The following is a 15,847-nucleotide window of genomic DNA, read 5'->3' as shown; positions in this document are numbered from 1 at the left end:
CCTCACCAAGCAACCCAGTTCCATTAGTGTCCTTTTACTTGTGAAAAGGGGAAAAGTTGGAAAAATGCCCAGCCTTGATTATCCTGACCTTTGAGGAGTTCATAAGTTCCTAAATAAATTGCTTTTTTTTCTTCATATTATGGGATTCCTATGACAGGGATTTATTGTGCTTTTAATTGCACTATTCTGTGTATGTATAAAGACCCATATTTTTTATGTATGAGTGTGTGTGTGACTACTTTTGCAGTGAAAGTTGCTTGTGTTTAAGTGGACACAAAGGTGCCTCAGTAGTTTAATGAGCTTGGAAGGGATATATTTATGGCAATATCTGCATAATTTGGAGTTAAACAGGACTTTACATCTGAGAGGAAGTAGAGCCCTTCAGATTTATTAATACACTGCGATTTAAAGAGCTGCAAATTTTGTTGAGGTTGATTTTTTTTTCTTCTTTTCTTCTTTCCTTTTTTTGGACAGAAGAATAACATGTCACGATAGTCTCTTATTTATGAGTCCATAAGGATGGCAGGGGTCAGTGGTATTGAGTCTGCACTACACACTATGGAATGTAGCTCTAGTTTTTACCCTTTTTAGGGTGTCTCAACACATGTAATCTTTCAAATATCTAATATGTCCTTTTCCATGCGTTTTTGGGTCCTGGTAATTAGGTTTATTGTCTTTGTGTCTTTGTGTACTTATTTTATGGGTTAATATGATTCTTTTGTTTTAACCTGTGTGTTTTGTAGGTTATGTCCAAAGTCTGATCAGACGTGTGGTGAACAACGTGAACATTGTGGTGAACAACCTGATCCTTAAGTATGTGGAAGATGATATTGTGCTGTCAGTCAACATCACCTCAGCAGAGTGCTACACAGTGGATGATTTATGGGAAAGAGCCTTCATGGACATTACTGGTGAGCAGTAGCCTCTTAAATTCCTTGGTAATTAGATTAACTAGTAAACATACTGAGATAGTAGCCCCTATAGTAAACATTTTAATAATTAGTTTTAAAAAAGGACAAACAGATATGCGCATTTATGTACAATATATGTAAATGTAGCTTGTTTCCTTGTGCTCATATGCATTTACTTTATATGTTGTCTATATTATTATTATTATTATTGTTATTATTATTATTATCATTGTTATTGTTATTATTATTGCAAATAGCACTGCCTTAAAAGACCGACAAAAATGTTCAAATGTCTGGCACAGCAGAAGAGGGGGAGCTTTTCCCTTAAAGTAGATCATCATTTGTTGTTTGGATTTAGCACAGGTGATGTTAACAGGAATAAGCTGTATGTAAAGAGTGTTACAGTTGTGTCTAGAAAAATAATGGCTGCTAATGTGAATCGTCCAATATCAACTCAAGTGTCCATGAAGTTCATGGTGTAGCTAGGAAGAGGAAGAGGAAGTGTTCTTCACATACTTCTTGAAAGCAGCTAGTGACTACTGTAATGGTTACTGGCACTGTTTAGACAGTGAAATAATTCTGGGAATAGATCCTGTTATCATTCTGCCAAGGGTAAGTGAATCAGTGTCAAGTGAGAACCTGATGATGTGTGGCCAACCAAGACATACACACACACACACACACACACACACACACACACACACACACACACACACACACACACAAACAAACTCTCTGAGATAGCCCTCTATTTTAACTAGATCACTGATAATGAGAATTTGCTGTCAGGAGCTGCTCTCTGTTAGTGTGTGCATAATTTAACTTGTTTGTTTTTAATGATACTTAATTTTGTTTTAATCCTCTCTTCTTCTCTTGCTTTTCTCTTTGTGCAGCTCCAGAGTTGGTCCTAAGGAAACTGATCAACTTTGCCGACTGCACCGTGTGTTTGGACAAACGGAATGCTAGCGGCAAGATTGAGTTTTACCAGGACCCGCTCTTGTACAAATGCTCCTTCAGAACACGCCTCCATTTTACATATGACAACATCAACTCTAAGATCCCATCTGTCATAAAAGTGAGCCAGCCTGTGATTTTAGGAATAACTCTATAACTGCCATCATTTTTAGCAAAGCTCAACTAAAACCTAAAACGCAAGGAAATGTTAGGGGTTAATATAATTTCAATACGCTGTTGCCCAAAGATTTCATATGATGGAAAAACTTAAATTTCTATTAACAGTTTACAGATGTCAAAGATTAATGTAGCTGACTTTTGTTTGGGCAGCTGTTCTCACATCAATAGCAGGATAATGATTAATATCAGTGAATTGTTGTCAGCCAGTGACTTTAGATATATGTGGAAGACAGCTGCTTGTTTTGGGAAGATTTTACTTCCTACATGAAAATCTAAGGTAACATTATAATTGTTCTGAGACATGACTCAAGTAAAATCAGTGTTAGAATTTAGTGCTGTTACTACATACTTTTTGGGCTACCCCCAAAAAGTATGTACTAATCCTACTTTGAGCACCTTAATAAAGATTTGTTAAAGAAATTTCAACCATTTTGTACAACTGCGGACACTTAGACAAAAGCTCTACTACACTGAGATTTGTTTAGAAAAAAATATATTTAAAAAGTACTAAGAGAAGGTGATTGATGCGTTCTGTATGTTTCATGTAAATCTGTACATTAATCGGATCACGTGTAAAAATCTAATTTATAGCTAACTATTTTTCAGATCCATACCATGGTGGAGAGCCTGAAGTTGTCCATTACCGATCAGCAGCTACCCATGTTTATACGAATCTTAGAGCTAATCATTGCTCTTTACTATGGGGAAATCGGAGCACACAAAGAGGATGAGGGTGAAGAAGGCACTGGGCATGCAAGGGATTCTGGAGCAAGTTTACCTGGTGAGTGAGATTTCTTATTGAAAGCAACAGTAATTCTCTAACACTTTGATTAGTTTGTTATTGTTTTATGTTTAAAACAAGTTTATGACCAATTGGTATGAGCTGTCCACAAAAATTCAGTATCATAATAGTTCTAAAGACATTATCAATGTTTTTTTTAATAGCTAATTGAATTTAAATTTTAGACTTAATCACTAACAACAGCTAAAGCATACGTATGTTTTGCTCTATGAACATTTCAGTGGCTAAGTATGCTTCTTATACCCATAACATGTTTGAATCAAGTGACGTACAAAGCAAAATAAATAAAATTTTGCATGGTCTTACTGCATGGTCATCCCATGACTCTGCATGTTGCCTTATTCCGATCAGGGGCTTTGTCTTTTTTATATGTTGCTGTTGTTCCTAAATGGGACATTTAACATCGCTTTGACCATGGTGTGCGCTCCTCCTGCTTTTTCCACAAACAAAATCTGGAGCGTATAACTCGATACAGACCATTGTCATCAGGCCTGATCACCTCCATGTGGTTGGAAGCAGGAGAGAGCAGGATAAGGAGAAGAAACAAGGTTGAATCAAACACAGGCCCACCTCTATCTTTCTAATTGGAGCACATGGTAAATCACACTGCTTACGTCCAGCTGTGAAGCAAAACGCATAGGTGCAGTTGTTTAAAGGCAGACACTGCGTTGTACAAAATTGAACACTCACAAAACTGCACTCATTGACATATATTTATACAGTATACTTTGAATAACTGTGGTTATTTTAAAAAAAACCCAAACATCCCTTTTCCCCTAAACACCCATCTCTCCAAATGCCCATCCTCATCCCTGCCAAATAGAGCTGGATGAAGTGTCAAGTCCTTCTGGGCTAAATCACCCTCTCTAGCACCAGGAGCAAATTATGGTGGAGTAGAAGTAGTGGGCAGAGGGGAGCGTAGACAGCCCAACACACGGCCCTTTCCTCGCTCGCTCTAACTTGCTCCCTGCCTCTTGGCTTGGAACTTTCGTTGCAAGTTGGCGCAGCTTCCATTTCAGTGTCCAATGCCAGATGTAAGAGTCGGTGTCATGCTACTGCTATGCGGAGCCTCTGAGAATGAATTAGTATCCCATCACAAAAATATACAAGAGGGGACCAGCTCTTGGAACCTGAGCACCCCCAGATCTTGTTATGCTGGAAGTAATCGTCAGAGTGAAGAAGCTGGAGGGGGCAGGGGGGCAATTGTGTGTATATGCACTGTAATAAGTAGGTGTGTGTGTTGAGAGGGCTCCAAACATATTCATAAACATGATTTTAAATGTATGCATTTCAGATTTATGAAATAAAGCTGATTTTTTTCCCCCCTGGAAAAAAATAAGAACAATAAGGCTAAAATGATTTATTCTTTCTAATGACAAAATATAATTTTCCAAACCAGGACAGACAGCCATACATTGAGTCGGAGCACTACACTTGTAGAGACTCAATTGGCTTTCATGCATATTTATTGTTCGTGGGTTATAGTTTGTAGGAAACAGTCATTGTTACATGATTGCTGGAATATGATACCAACATTGTACATAGTACTTCATAACATTCATTGATTTCCCATAGGCTACTTGAGTCTTGCTACATATTCTGGTTCCACTGGCCTGTATGTGCGTTTCATTTATTTACTCTTGCTTTGAGTTGGCTTTTGTAACTGATACTGTTGCACTGATTGAATTTTCCTAGTGTTTTTTTTTTTTTTTTTTATAAAATGAGGTTTATTTGTGTGAGGGTGTATATATGTGGTCAAAAGATTGAGTTGAGTGTAAGGAATAAATTCTGTATCTACTGTGTAATGTATTAATAAGCCATGACTTAAGTGGTCTGTTTTAAAAAAAAAAAAAAATCAAAGGGAATATTAATTTTTCCCACATGTGAAGGTGTTTTTCTTTTTGCCAATTATTGAAGTGGAAAAAGCCTTGTAATGTGTTTATGTGCCCATGATTCACTGTGGCTGCATGTTGTTTGTTTGAATCGTTCCCTTTTAGGTAAGAGCCAATGTCTCATTAATGAATAGGCTTGTTAGGTGAAGATTGTGCGATACTTGTGTGTCACTAAACAAAACAACCCTTCGGTTAGGATTACATGGCTAGTTTTCTTACTGTCTGAAATTCAGTGAAGTCTGTGAAAAACACTAAAGAATTAAGTGGTTGGAAACATAGATGACTAACATGCTTAGATGGACCAGCTGGTCACAGCAGTGAAAGTTGTATGGTTTCAAGAAGTATGTGAAGAATTATGAACCGAGGACTGTGGCTGCTGAAGTGTGGCAGGTTGTGTGCATCTCTGTGTAACATACATGAGCCTTTATACTTTATGTCCAATATCATATGTGCATGTGGATGGGACTTGGTGTTTAGTGTTTGCTTTGTAGGAGGGCTTGGCCTCCATGTCCCTTGAAGTGTGCTGAATGGAAAGGACCTTCACACAGGAATCAACCAGAAACCACAGGCTGTGTCAGTGTTACTAACCTCAAGTAGCTCTCTAGTGATAATACATTGGTATGACAGGACATTTTTTTAGTCATTGTTTCGTTTTTTTGTAATGTTACTGTGAACATGGGATGACCATTGAATTTAGTGGTTTAGTGGTTTCTGCAATTAGAGTTAAAATTGCTTTTACAGTAGTATGATATTAATGTCATGCTGGTAGCAAAAATGATGTAAGTTCAGTCATGAAAAAAAAAACGTCATTATGAATGCATTGCACTATGGTATGTGTTTTTTGCATCAGTGGTTAGCTGTTAAGCTTAGATTGAGTATTAACATGTATGCATGTCTACACAAACACCTGCACAATCAGTAGATAGGAGTAGCCTTCACTGAATGGTCAGGTAACAGTCCACCTCTCCCTCTATAAACATGGAGGGACATCTACTGGCCTGTGAGAGCACTGCCTCTTTTTACTACTTTCCCACTTGCTTTCTGTGTCACTGTCTCATACACCGAATCCTTTCCTAGCTTGGACCTACCCTGCTGCTTGAAGACTCTGGACTAAGAGAAATCAACCATGACGCTGACTGTCATGCAGTGCTTCTGAGCTCTACTTAAGGATATATGGACAGATGTTCATAGAGTGCTGCAATACATACATTGTTAGTTGGCAGACACTGATCGTACTCCCAGAGCAGGGATACTTCACACCTGTGTGGTCATAGTGCTCAACGCCAAGGCAGCATACATTCTGGCCAGACTACATCACCATTTGGGAATTTTTCACTCACTTCTTTGGCTTAATACTTCAAAGTGTCCTTAAGCTGCTCTGTTTTGATCACTTGATTGGTGATTGTGCTTTTATTTTGATTGCCTTGTAATTCAAATGTAGACTTCGTCAGGCTGTGACGTGAAGTGAAAGAGCTTAACTTGTTAAACTGACACCTCAAAGGCTTCCTTGAGTAAAAACAAAAAAAGGAATGAGCGATGGAATCAGACAGGGAGATTGGGATGGAAAGACAGATAAAAAAGCCATAACATGGGATTTCCAGCTGCCAATTCACAAAGTGAAAGATTTAATTAAAATATGTCATAATTTTCACCGCCTTACCCTCTGGGATTCCTAAGTTGTGACCTCACGGACAATATTGTTTTCTCGTAGAGGACGTGAGGCCACAAGGAATGGAATTACACATTCTTATGTATTGACATCAGCTTCCTCTATCCCAATGTGTATGGAAACATACATGATGGGACCAGTTCAGGGGTCAGGATCAGGAATGGATGGGTCCATGGTGGTTTTTTGACTCCTCAAATGGTAATTGCAGAAAAGTGAAGACTTTTGGTTGTTTTTGTAAACCAACCCCGACAACTTGCCACTCTGTGGATTTTCTACAAAGTAGCCAGTGCTTTAGTCGACTCCACCCCATCTTCCCAAACTTAAAGTTAACACTATTGCTAAGTTTCACCTACACTCCTAGCCAAGCTGTGTTTATGCTAGTGGATCATAGTTACCTGGACTTCTGCATGGCCTCCATTTTAGTCTGTTGGCTTCTTATCAAACATGTGATTTGACCACTCGCATAACTGAAATTGGCCTGTGCTGTTGGGTCCAGCACAGACTGCCTTGACCACTGGGTCCAGTCAAAGCCCTCCTCTGTCAGGATGCTGGCTGACAGCCTTTGCCCTCTGGCCTCTGCTGGAATGAACTTCCTCTTGCTCTGTGGAATTCATGCAGCAGTGAGTTCATGTAACCCACAAATACTTACACACCTGCATGCTGGAGCATTGGCAGAAACTACTGTGAAACTTCCTTGTTCTCTGCTGTTTTTGTGTGTTCTGTTGACAGCTGAAACAACTTGTTAGAATTAAAATGCCCTGAAGGAAAGGGTAAATGAATTTGTTGTGCCGCCCTGCATACAGACACTTCCATTATCTGCAAGTTTCCCCTCTCTTTAACCAGTTTGTATTCAGAAACTGCCACTTTAAATTGATTAAAAGTGTGCTAAAAAGGAATTATGTGACTGTTTTTTTTTTTTTGGGGGGGGGTTGCTGATATATATATTTGTCTCTTTTCCCGTTGCCAATTCAGCTGCAGCAAAATCCTCAGTTTATGTTTAAATGATATCTAATTAAGACTTTTATCTCCTTCAGGAATGGATGTAGATACGGAAAGGCGATCTAGCCAAGACCTCTACATACAGTCTGGTAATCCTGATGAACCAAACCAAGGTTGGGTGTCCTGGGCTTGGTCCTTCGTTCCAGCCATTGTAAGCACAGAGGAAGAAGGAGAGGATGGTCTCTACCAGCAGCAAGAGACGGGAAGCATCCCCAACAGCTCCCAACACCACACACCCAAAGACCCCATTGTTTCCATAGGCTTCTACTGCACCAAAGCTTCTGTTACCTTCAAGGTAAATATATGTCCATTTCCACAGGAGTGGATTGAGCATTCATTGGACTTGTGTTAAGCCTGTGACGCTGCTGTTGTTTGTAATATAGCAAGAGTCCATTTATCATTTAAAACAAAGGATTTAACTAAATACTAGCAAATTCTGGAAGTAACCGTCACACTGTAAGGAAAAAAGAAAAAGCTTAAGATGAAAGGAGAATGGCCTCTACAACAGTATAATGATTCTAACCAAGCCTCAATCGGCACAAGCTGAAAGTTTTGGAATGGCCTTCAGTCCTCCCAACAAAATATCAATCAAAATAATACAGAACTGGAAGCATTTGAAACAAGAATAAGAGAAAATCCCATAAACAAGAAATGAAAGACTCCTCACAACTACAAAAAGTATTTACAAGCTAGGATATTTGCCAGAGGAGGTTTTACTAAGTACTGACCATGAAGGGTCATGGACTATATGTAACCCATTGGCTTCTGTAGTCTCAATTTTAAAGCCTCAGTTTAAGCTATTTTGGCTTTTTTGAGCCAAAGTAACCATATTTCAATGTTGGATTCATAAATTGTATGGGTGCAATGCACAGACCTGCATGCTAGCTAGTTAGCGCTGAGTATAGTCAAGTAAAATACTAGAATTTCACTTAGCAGAAATGAAACACAAACTGCTTTATGATCCGTGCCACACAGGAACCTATATATTTTTCCAGAGAAATGCTCCAAACTGCACCAACATCATGAGCAGGGTCGAGAGGTTTATTTTAGTCACTCGAAATATTGAAGGTGAGGCCTATCAGACAGCTGCCTGTGGCTACAGCTGCCTGTGGCACACCTGTCAATAAAGCAACCACAATCCTTACTTTAGGCCTTATCAGTATCTGCATCTGTGATTTTTTTCCCCCTACATCACCCCTTGTATAGTTGTTACAAAGAGAGAAAATATGCACAGAGCTCAAAACCGTACTCCCTACCCTTGAATAATGCTTTTACTTCTGTTAACTTATTTTACATTGAAAGCTTTCGCTGTGGGGGACTTGCTTTTCATACATTTCGGATATGAGGTAATTTTTTTGCTACTCTGCCAGTGTAAAAGAACCAGTCTGTCCAGAATCTGTTATGATTTCTACCTTTAGGATGCCTTTATATTAGAATTTTTTGTCTTCAGTGCATTACTGTCACTCTCACTGGCCACCACACAGTTGCATATTTTAATTTTATGGTCAGTTTCATTTTAACTCTCAAAAACTGCTTGATCCTCAGGAAGCCCCAATCCTCTTTGTGTCTCTGTGTGCGGTATAGGGGAGGGCAGTATAACCGCTAACTGGCGTCTCGGGTCACATTAATGTTTTAAACATTATACATGGTATGATGACTATTCAGAAATCGACCCCAAGCTTTAATCCTGCCTGCTCACTCAGAATAGTTGGAATTCATCTGTGTTTCCTGTCAGATTCAGGCACTTTAGATCACATTACTTGTCTTGTATGTGTGTGTGTGTGTGTGTGTGTTTGTGTGTGTGTGTGTGTGTGTGTGTGTATGCATGTGTGTGCATGTGTTTGTGTGCGAGAACGTATATTACTTGACGGTGTGTGATCAGTAAAAGGGAGGTTTGTCTCAGGCCAAACAGACCTTGGTGTTTTTCTAATAATGTTTAAATTGTTCCTGTATTGTTTGAGTTCTTTTAATCAATTAATTGCCTCTCGTCTGCAATAATTGCACACAGCTGAAAGGATGGTTTTTAAAGCGTTCTTGTCTCTTTCCTACAAGGAAGTATTTAGTATGAAGGAATTTTCATGTCTTTGAACAGCCACTGCTTGAACCTGAGTTTGACATGAATGTGAAATCAGAGAGGTATTTTTAGATTGCTGACGCATTACTCCTCAGATCTCTTTGATTAGAAAAATTGGCAGTGTAATTTAATGACTTTTACTCACATAATGCATAGTTTAGCACTGACCATTTGTTCCCCTCTTTTACTTTTGCATACTTGCCAAACTCTCATTACATGCCAGACCTCATGCCATTTTTCATTTGAAGAAACATTGTTTCTTTAGATTTTTTTTTACTTAATTATTGAGCCAATAATTGAATTCAGTTGCTTCCACAGTTGGTTTTAAAACCAAACCAGTGATCGATCCATGTTACAAGGACAGTGTTCACTGTTTTTACATTTTAAAGATACCTCATAGAGAATAACTTGATTCCATTCTACTCTGAATAATAATAAATGTGACTTTAGAGGAAAGATATTGGCAGCAGCAGCTTTGTGTATTTGTGCTGCTAACCCGTCTTCTGTCAGCTGTGTTATTTCAGACTTGGGTACAGTCAGAAATGCCCCACCAGACTAGATTGAGAAATTCTATATTCTTATTGGATGTACATTCATAAGGTTTGTCTGCTGATTTGCAGTGATTTACTGTCAGTGCCACTGTCCGCTGATCTGGGCAGACAGATCTTGCCATTACTCACTGGGACTCTCAGGTTGGAGTCAGGTGGCCCCTGCACGTGATTAAACCATCAAAATTGAAAAAAGGGGAAGGGAATGAGGGCGAGAGAGTCTGCTCCATCAGTATGGATAATAGGGCACAGCTGCTTTTTCCTCTACACCTGCTTCCTGTTGAATGGGTTAGGGTCTGCACATTCTGCACTACACCCACCGTTTTGAAAGTAGCCAACCTCAGAAGCATTGCGTTGAACCCTTCTCACCCCGGCCAACTACTTTTGACCAGGTGCTCACTCTGTCTGCTGGCTGTCACGCAGTGCTTCTCAGCTCTACTTAAGGATATATGGAGAGATGTTCATGAGCTTATGTGGTGCAATATATATATTCTTAGCTGGCAGACATTGATTGTACTCACAGAGCGGGGATATTTCACACCTGTGTGATCATAGTGCTCAACTCTAAGGCAGTATACATACTGGCCAGGCTACATCACTGTTTGAAATATTAAGCCAAAGAAGTGAGTGAGAAATTCCCCAGTGGCCCTTAAGCCTGGTCTGTTTTGACCAGGTGCTCAGTTTGTCTCTTCCTCTGTACTTCCACTATTACTCAACAACCAAAATTAATATTCTGCTGAACCATTCCCCTTTTATAGTCAGTTTACAAATACAATAAATTGCACATTTCATTTTCCCCTTGGTATGTGAATCGCTTTAGTCATAGTTTTATAGTCATCCCACTAAAGCCAGAGTCTCGTCCAAAAGCAAAGAGGGAATGTCCTGTGGGTTGATGAATGTTCTTGGAATCCAAACAGCACTACAGCTAGCATCTAGTCTCTAATCTAAGAAAATCTTGTTCGGATGCCGTTGTTGGTGGTTTTAAGCATTATTTTTCTCTAGTTCTTCACATCTGACACTTCCAAAGCCTTTGCTTATTTTTCAAATCATGCATTTGTTTTAACTGTCGATGAAACCGTTAATGTCCTCTGCTAACATTTTGAGGCAGTCAAATCAACTGGCCTTTGTCTCATCTAATTTTATTATTTCAATTTTATCACTGCAGTTCTTTTTTGATCCTGCCAAATCACGGCAGGTGAACTATTTAAGACATCAGTATTCATAATCCAATACTTTAATTTTTGGGGGACACCAAGTATATCACTGTTTAATTAAAAAAAGAAGATGAAAAAAATTAAAATATTATTTTCTTGTACTTTTTTTTGTTTATGTATAAATTATATTTAGTCTTTTTATTTTTATTTTTATTTTTCTCTTAGTTGACAGAGACCCAGTCAGAGAGTAGCTACTATAGTCCTCAAAAGGTCAAATCCAAGGAAGTCCTATGTCTAGAGCAAGAGGGAATCACGATTGAGGTAAGTTTAAGTTTATAGTTTCCCCTATCATTTGTGATGTAGTGCATTGTTGTGGGGCTTAACGGAGATAGATATGAATTAATCCATACTCAGTTACACTAAACTGTTACAATTTTTAGCTAATGAGTTATCTGCATATTGTAATTTTTAATTGATATTGTCATTGTAGAAATGAGAGAATAGAAAGTAAATGCCACTTGTTTTGCACGTCTCAACTACCAACCTCTGTATATTTTATATATTTTATTTTATTGTTTAATCTATTTAATTTGTAAAATATGTATACACACACACACACACACACACACACACACACACGTAAAAAAACAAAAAAACAAAAACATATTTAGGGCAGCACGGTGGCACGGTGGTTAGCACTGTTGCCGCACAGCAAGAAGGTCCTGAGTTCAATTCCACCATCAGGCCGGGGTCTTTCTGTGCGGAGTTTGCATGTTCTCCCCGTGTTTGCGTGGGTTCCCTCCGGGTACTCCGGCTTCCTCCCACTGTCCAAAGACATGCAGCTTGTGGGGATAGGTTAATTGGATAATCCAAATTGCCACTAGGTGTGAATGTGAGTGCGAATGGTTGTCTGTCCCTGTGTGTTGGCCTCGCGACAGACTGGTGACCTGTCCAGGGCGTACCCCGCCTCTCGCCCTATGACAGCTGGGATAGGCTCCAGCGCCCCCTGCGACCCTGAAAAGGATAAGCAGAAGCGAATGGATGGATGGATATTTAGTATACACATCCAGTAATGCATACACTCTTATATTGTACATATATTTATTACACTCAGATTTAGCAATTCTTATATTTTGCTTGTTTTACGTCATTGTATTTTTGCACAACTCTGTTGCTTGTGAAGCTCGCACACAAGAATTTCACTCGCATGTACTGTACCAGTGTACCTGCACATGTGACGTGACAATAAAAGTGATTTGATTTATTTGATTTAAATTCTGTGCATTTATTATTAAGGAAAATGTGAAGTTTTTATCCTGATGTAGATTTCAGGCCCCATCATGAATTGTTCCACAACAGTGGCAACATTTACTATTATTCACTCTGAATTTTATCCTCAGCAGCTTTGTTACCTATCACAGCATGGGAAGATCAGTAAAGATACTATTTAGTTACTTACTCATTAGTCACAGTTTGTCTGAAGTTCCTGTTAAATCTCTCCAAGAGTACATGAACAAAGCCTTGCCAACTCACTAATCCTTAGCTTCTTATACACACACTGGAGTCTGAATCAAGCCCACGTCTGATGATTTACCCATTTTCCCTCATTGAAAATATTTTTTAAACCCTTTTCTCTGATTACCTGGTTGGAGTAAGAAAGGGGTTTTGTGCCCCCGAGATTTCTACCAGGTGTGAAAAACAGAGTTTTCCAGTTCCAATTTTTATAATTTATGCCTAGTCTCAACGAGAGAGGTCGAGCAGCCTGAACTAGAACTAAATATGAGTGTTGAAAGGAAAGGGGGTGTCTGGCAAAAAAGGGGAAACTAGGCCTTATAATAATTGTATGGGGAAACATAAAATGTTTTATTAGATTCTCTGTTTAGCTATCTGCTGGGTAAAGCAAAGACACAGAGAGAAGAGAAGGAAAACCACACCTTTGTGGTTGTAGTAGCTGCTGGACTGCTACCGCACTCAAATATGCATCACTCTCAGTCAAAAAGAGAAGCTGCCTTGCTACTCTTTTTTTTTTTTTTTTTTTTCTTTTTTTTTAAAATCATGACAAAATGAGCCCGCAACCTCAATATAACCACAAACCAGTATAGCATGACTAGTCTTGGTATCCACTATTTTGTCAACACTACATTATACATTTAAAATCTATAATAATGTAGTAGTTAAGTTGGTCAAAGAACATCTGTGAATTATTGAACTCTTCTGTTGTTTATTCCCGTTGGTGTCAGTTGATTGTTTTAAGGCCCATAGATGCCTGGTGTCCTCTTGGCAGAGACTTCTGCAGATTAACAAACAAATTCCCTCATCATTTAGTAAAGTTATTATTGTTTATTATAATCAATTATTCTATTAAAAGACAAAGACACACAAACACACACACAGTTGTATTTTCATATCCTTGTGGGGACATCTAATTGATATAATGCTTTCCCTTGCCGCGCACCCTAACCCTAATCATTAAAAATGAATGCCTAACCCTTAGCCTAAGCATAACCTAGTTGCAGCCCTGACACTAAAACCACATTTTGAGTCTCAAAAACACCTTCAAACTCATGGGGACTGGGATTTTGTCCCCATAAGGGCTGTTGGTCCCCATAAGTATAGTAAAATTCCAGTTCTTGGTCCCCACAAAGATATCTAAACATAGTACACACACACACACACACACACACACACACACACACACACACACATACATATATATATATATATATATACACACTGTGTTCTTGGTGTTAAATCTGAGTTGAGTCTTTCTTTGGGTTTTATTTCAGGTGCTCATGATGGGGGAGCCCTTCTTTGATTGCCAAATCGGCTTTGTGGGATGTCGGGCACTTTGCCTGAAAAGCATCATGGGTGTACGAGATTTTGAGGAAAACATGAACCGCCGTGAAGAGGTGAAGAAAGTATTTTTAAAAGATCACATTAATGTTAACTAGGTAAAATTATAGGAACTTTGAGAAATACTAAAAGAATTTAAATAGCCCCAAACACTCAAGCCATGTCGCAGCAGCCTCCACTGTCAGGAAGAGGTTAAAATATTGTGATAAATTTGTTTTTAGTAAAGTTCAAGGTCCCCTTTTTTTAAAAAATAGAACGGAATATAATATAATATGTTATAATATATATTAACAAAATTAGCATTTTTGCTATATTAAATCAATAGTGGGGTCAACTGAGCCTTTTCCTTTTTTTATGAATATGAAATAAATAATCAGATATTGCTTTTTAGGTGTTTGATGCATATATAAACATTTTATTTAAAAAAAATCTTTCTGAATTTTGTTTGTTGTATGGATTGTAATGTTTCTTCAGCCTGAAACCTGTCCTCTTTGCTATTCACATTTGTCTTTGAATTTCTCATTTTGTGTGCAGGATGCAGTGTTCTTCAGCTGTGGGGACAGTCTCAGTAGTAAAGGAATGACGTATCTCACCAACTCTCTTTTTGACTATCGAAGCCCAGAGAACAATGGAGTCAGGGCTGAGTTTATCTTGGATGCTGCTAATCACAAGGTCGCAATAACCAGAAGTCTGTGCTATTTTACCCCAAAATATCCCCCCCCCCCCGTCTTTCTGGGAAAAATGGACAAAACGCCGTAGCAGACTATGTGTTTCAGATGCAATATGGCTGGAACAAAACTCTGACCTTTGCTGGTCATTTACACAGTCGTAATTAAGTGAAGCACCTATAGCATGCACCCAAAAAAGAAACAGCCTTTACTCTTTGAATAGAGTATAATTTAATTATATTTAACATTTATATATTTTTATATTGTTTGTTTCTTCTACAAAAGTTGAATTGATCTATTAAAAAATAGTAATACTAATTTAGTGTAGTAGAGGAATCTTTTGGTTGTCTAAGTAGTGCTGCTGAAGCCATCATTCTGATTACTCAGCTCACTTCATCAGCCTTTACAGCTCAAGTGTTGACTCTACTTTGAAATATTCATGACCCTCAATGACGCAATTGTTTGGAAATCCAGCCATCCATCTCTTCATGCATAAAGCCTACAACTCAAAGGTTTCAATGTTGATTCATTAGTGATTTTGAAACCAGCATGGCTTTGATCCATAAGAATGCAAGAGCTATTAGGGACCTCCTAATAAATATTACTCATTAACCTGCCTGCCCGATAAGGCTCGTCTGAAATCTCCGTTGAGAGAAACTGTGGGCATGTTTGGGGTGGGGTGTTAAATGTGTAAGGGGGGCCTGTGTAATTCTTTCTCTCCGTTTCCTGCTTGCTCACTCATTCTGAGTGTTTATCAGTGGTTTAGTGTGGTGTAGAAATATAAAAATACTGTGGAAGACAAGGTCAGTGGTTCTTGACCTGCAGACTAATGATGGTGAGCCGTGACCGATACACTAACTCCCAGGTAGTTAAAATGAGATAAATTGGATGTTTTTATCCTATATCTCATTTTCATTTGTAAATAATGACCTAAAATAAATAGCATGGCTATGTAAGAATGCTTTAGTAGTTAGCTTTGTCACTCAGGTTGATGTGACCAGCTGGGATTTTTCTCAGTGGGGTGTATATCTGTTTCTGTTTCCACTATGTTCTTCTTTGCATGGACTGTAGGCCTTATGTGGTTAAAAAAACAAAACTGATGAGGTCTTCCTCAAAGTTTTTTTATAGGTTTTTTTTTAAAAC

At 38.5% G+C, this 15,847-nt stretch overlaps 1 protein-coding gene across 8 annotated transcripts in view; it reads left to right on the top strand.

Moving 5' to 3' along the window:
* Nucleotides 1-15,847, top strand: part of vps13b (vacuolar protein sorting 13 homolog B) — a 300,414-nt gene that overhangs the window by 32,519 nt on the left and 252,048 nt on the right. For all 8 annotated transcript variants that reach the window (XR_003222193.1, XR_003222194.1, XM_005456766.4 and 5 more), the window contains exons 5-11: nucleotides 744-911; nucleotides 1,805-1,986; nucleotides 2,652-2,826; nucleotides 7,443-7,702; nucleotides 11,409-11,504; nucleotides 13,970-14,092; nucleotides 14,571-14,708. Coding sequence is in view for 6 of the 8 variants with exons in the window: in XM_005456766.4 (XP_005456823.1) it covers nucleotides 744-911; nucleotides 1,805-1,986; nucleotides 2,652-2,826; nucleotides 7,443-7,702; nucleotides 11,409-11,504; nucleotides 13,970-14,092; nucleotides 14,571-14,708 (1,142 nt within the window). In the remaining 2 variants the exon portion in view is untranslated. The remainder of the gene's footprint in view (nucleotides 1-743; nucleotides 912-1,804; nucleotides 1,987-2,651; nucleotides 2,827-7,442; nucleotides 7,703-11,408; nucleotides 11,505-13,969; nucleotides 14,093-14,570; nucleotides 14,709-15,847) is intronic.

This window comes from Oreochromis niloticus, linkage group LG11 (genome assembly GCF_001858045.2).
Source record: "Oreochromis niloticus isolate F11D_XX linkage group LG11, O_niloticus_UMD_NMBU, whole genome shotgun sequence".
NCBI lineage: Eukaryota > Metazoa > Chordata > Actinopteri > Cichliformes > Cichlidae > Oreochromis > Oreochromis niloticus.
Note: the sequence above shows the minus strand (reverse complement) of the source record. Positions and strands in the feature narration are given on the sequence as shown.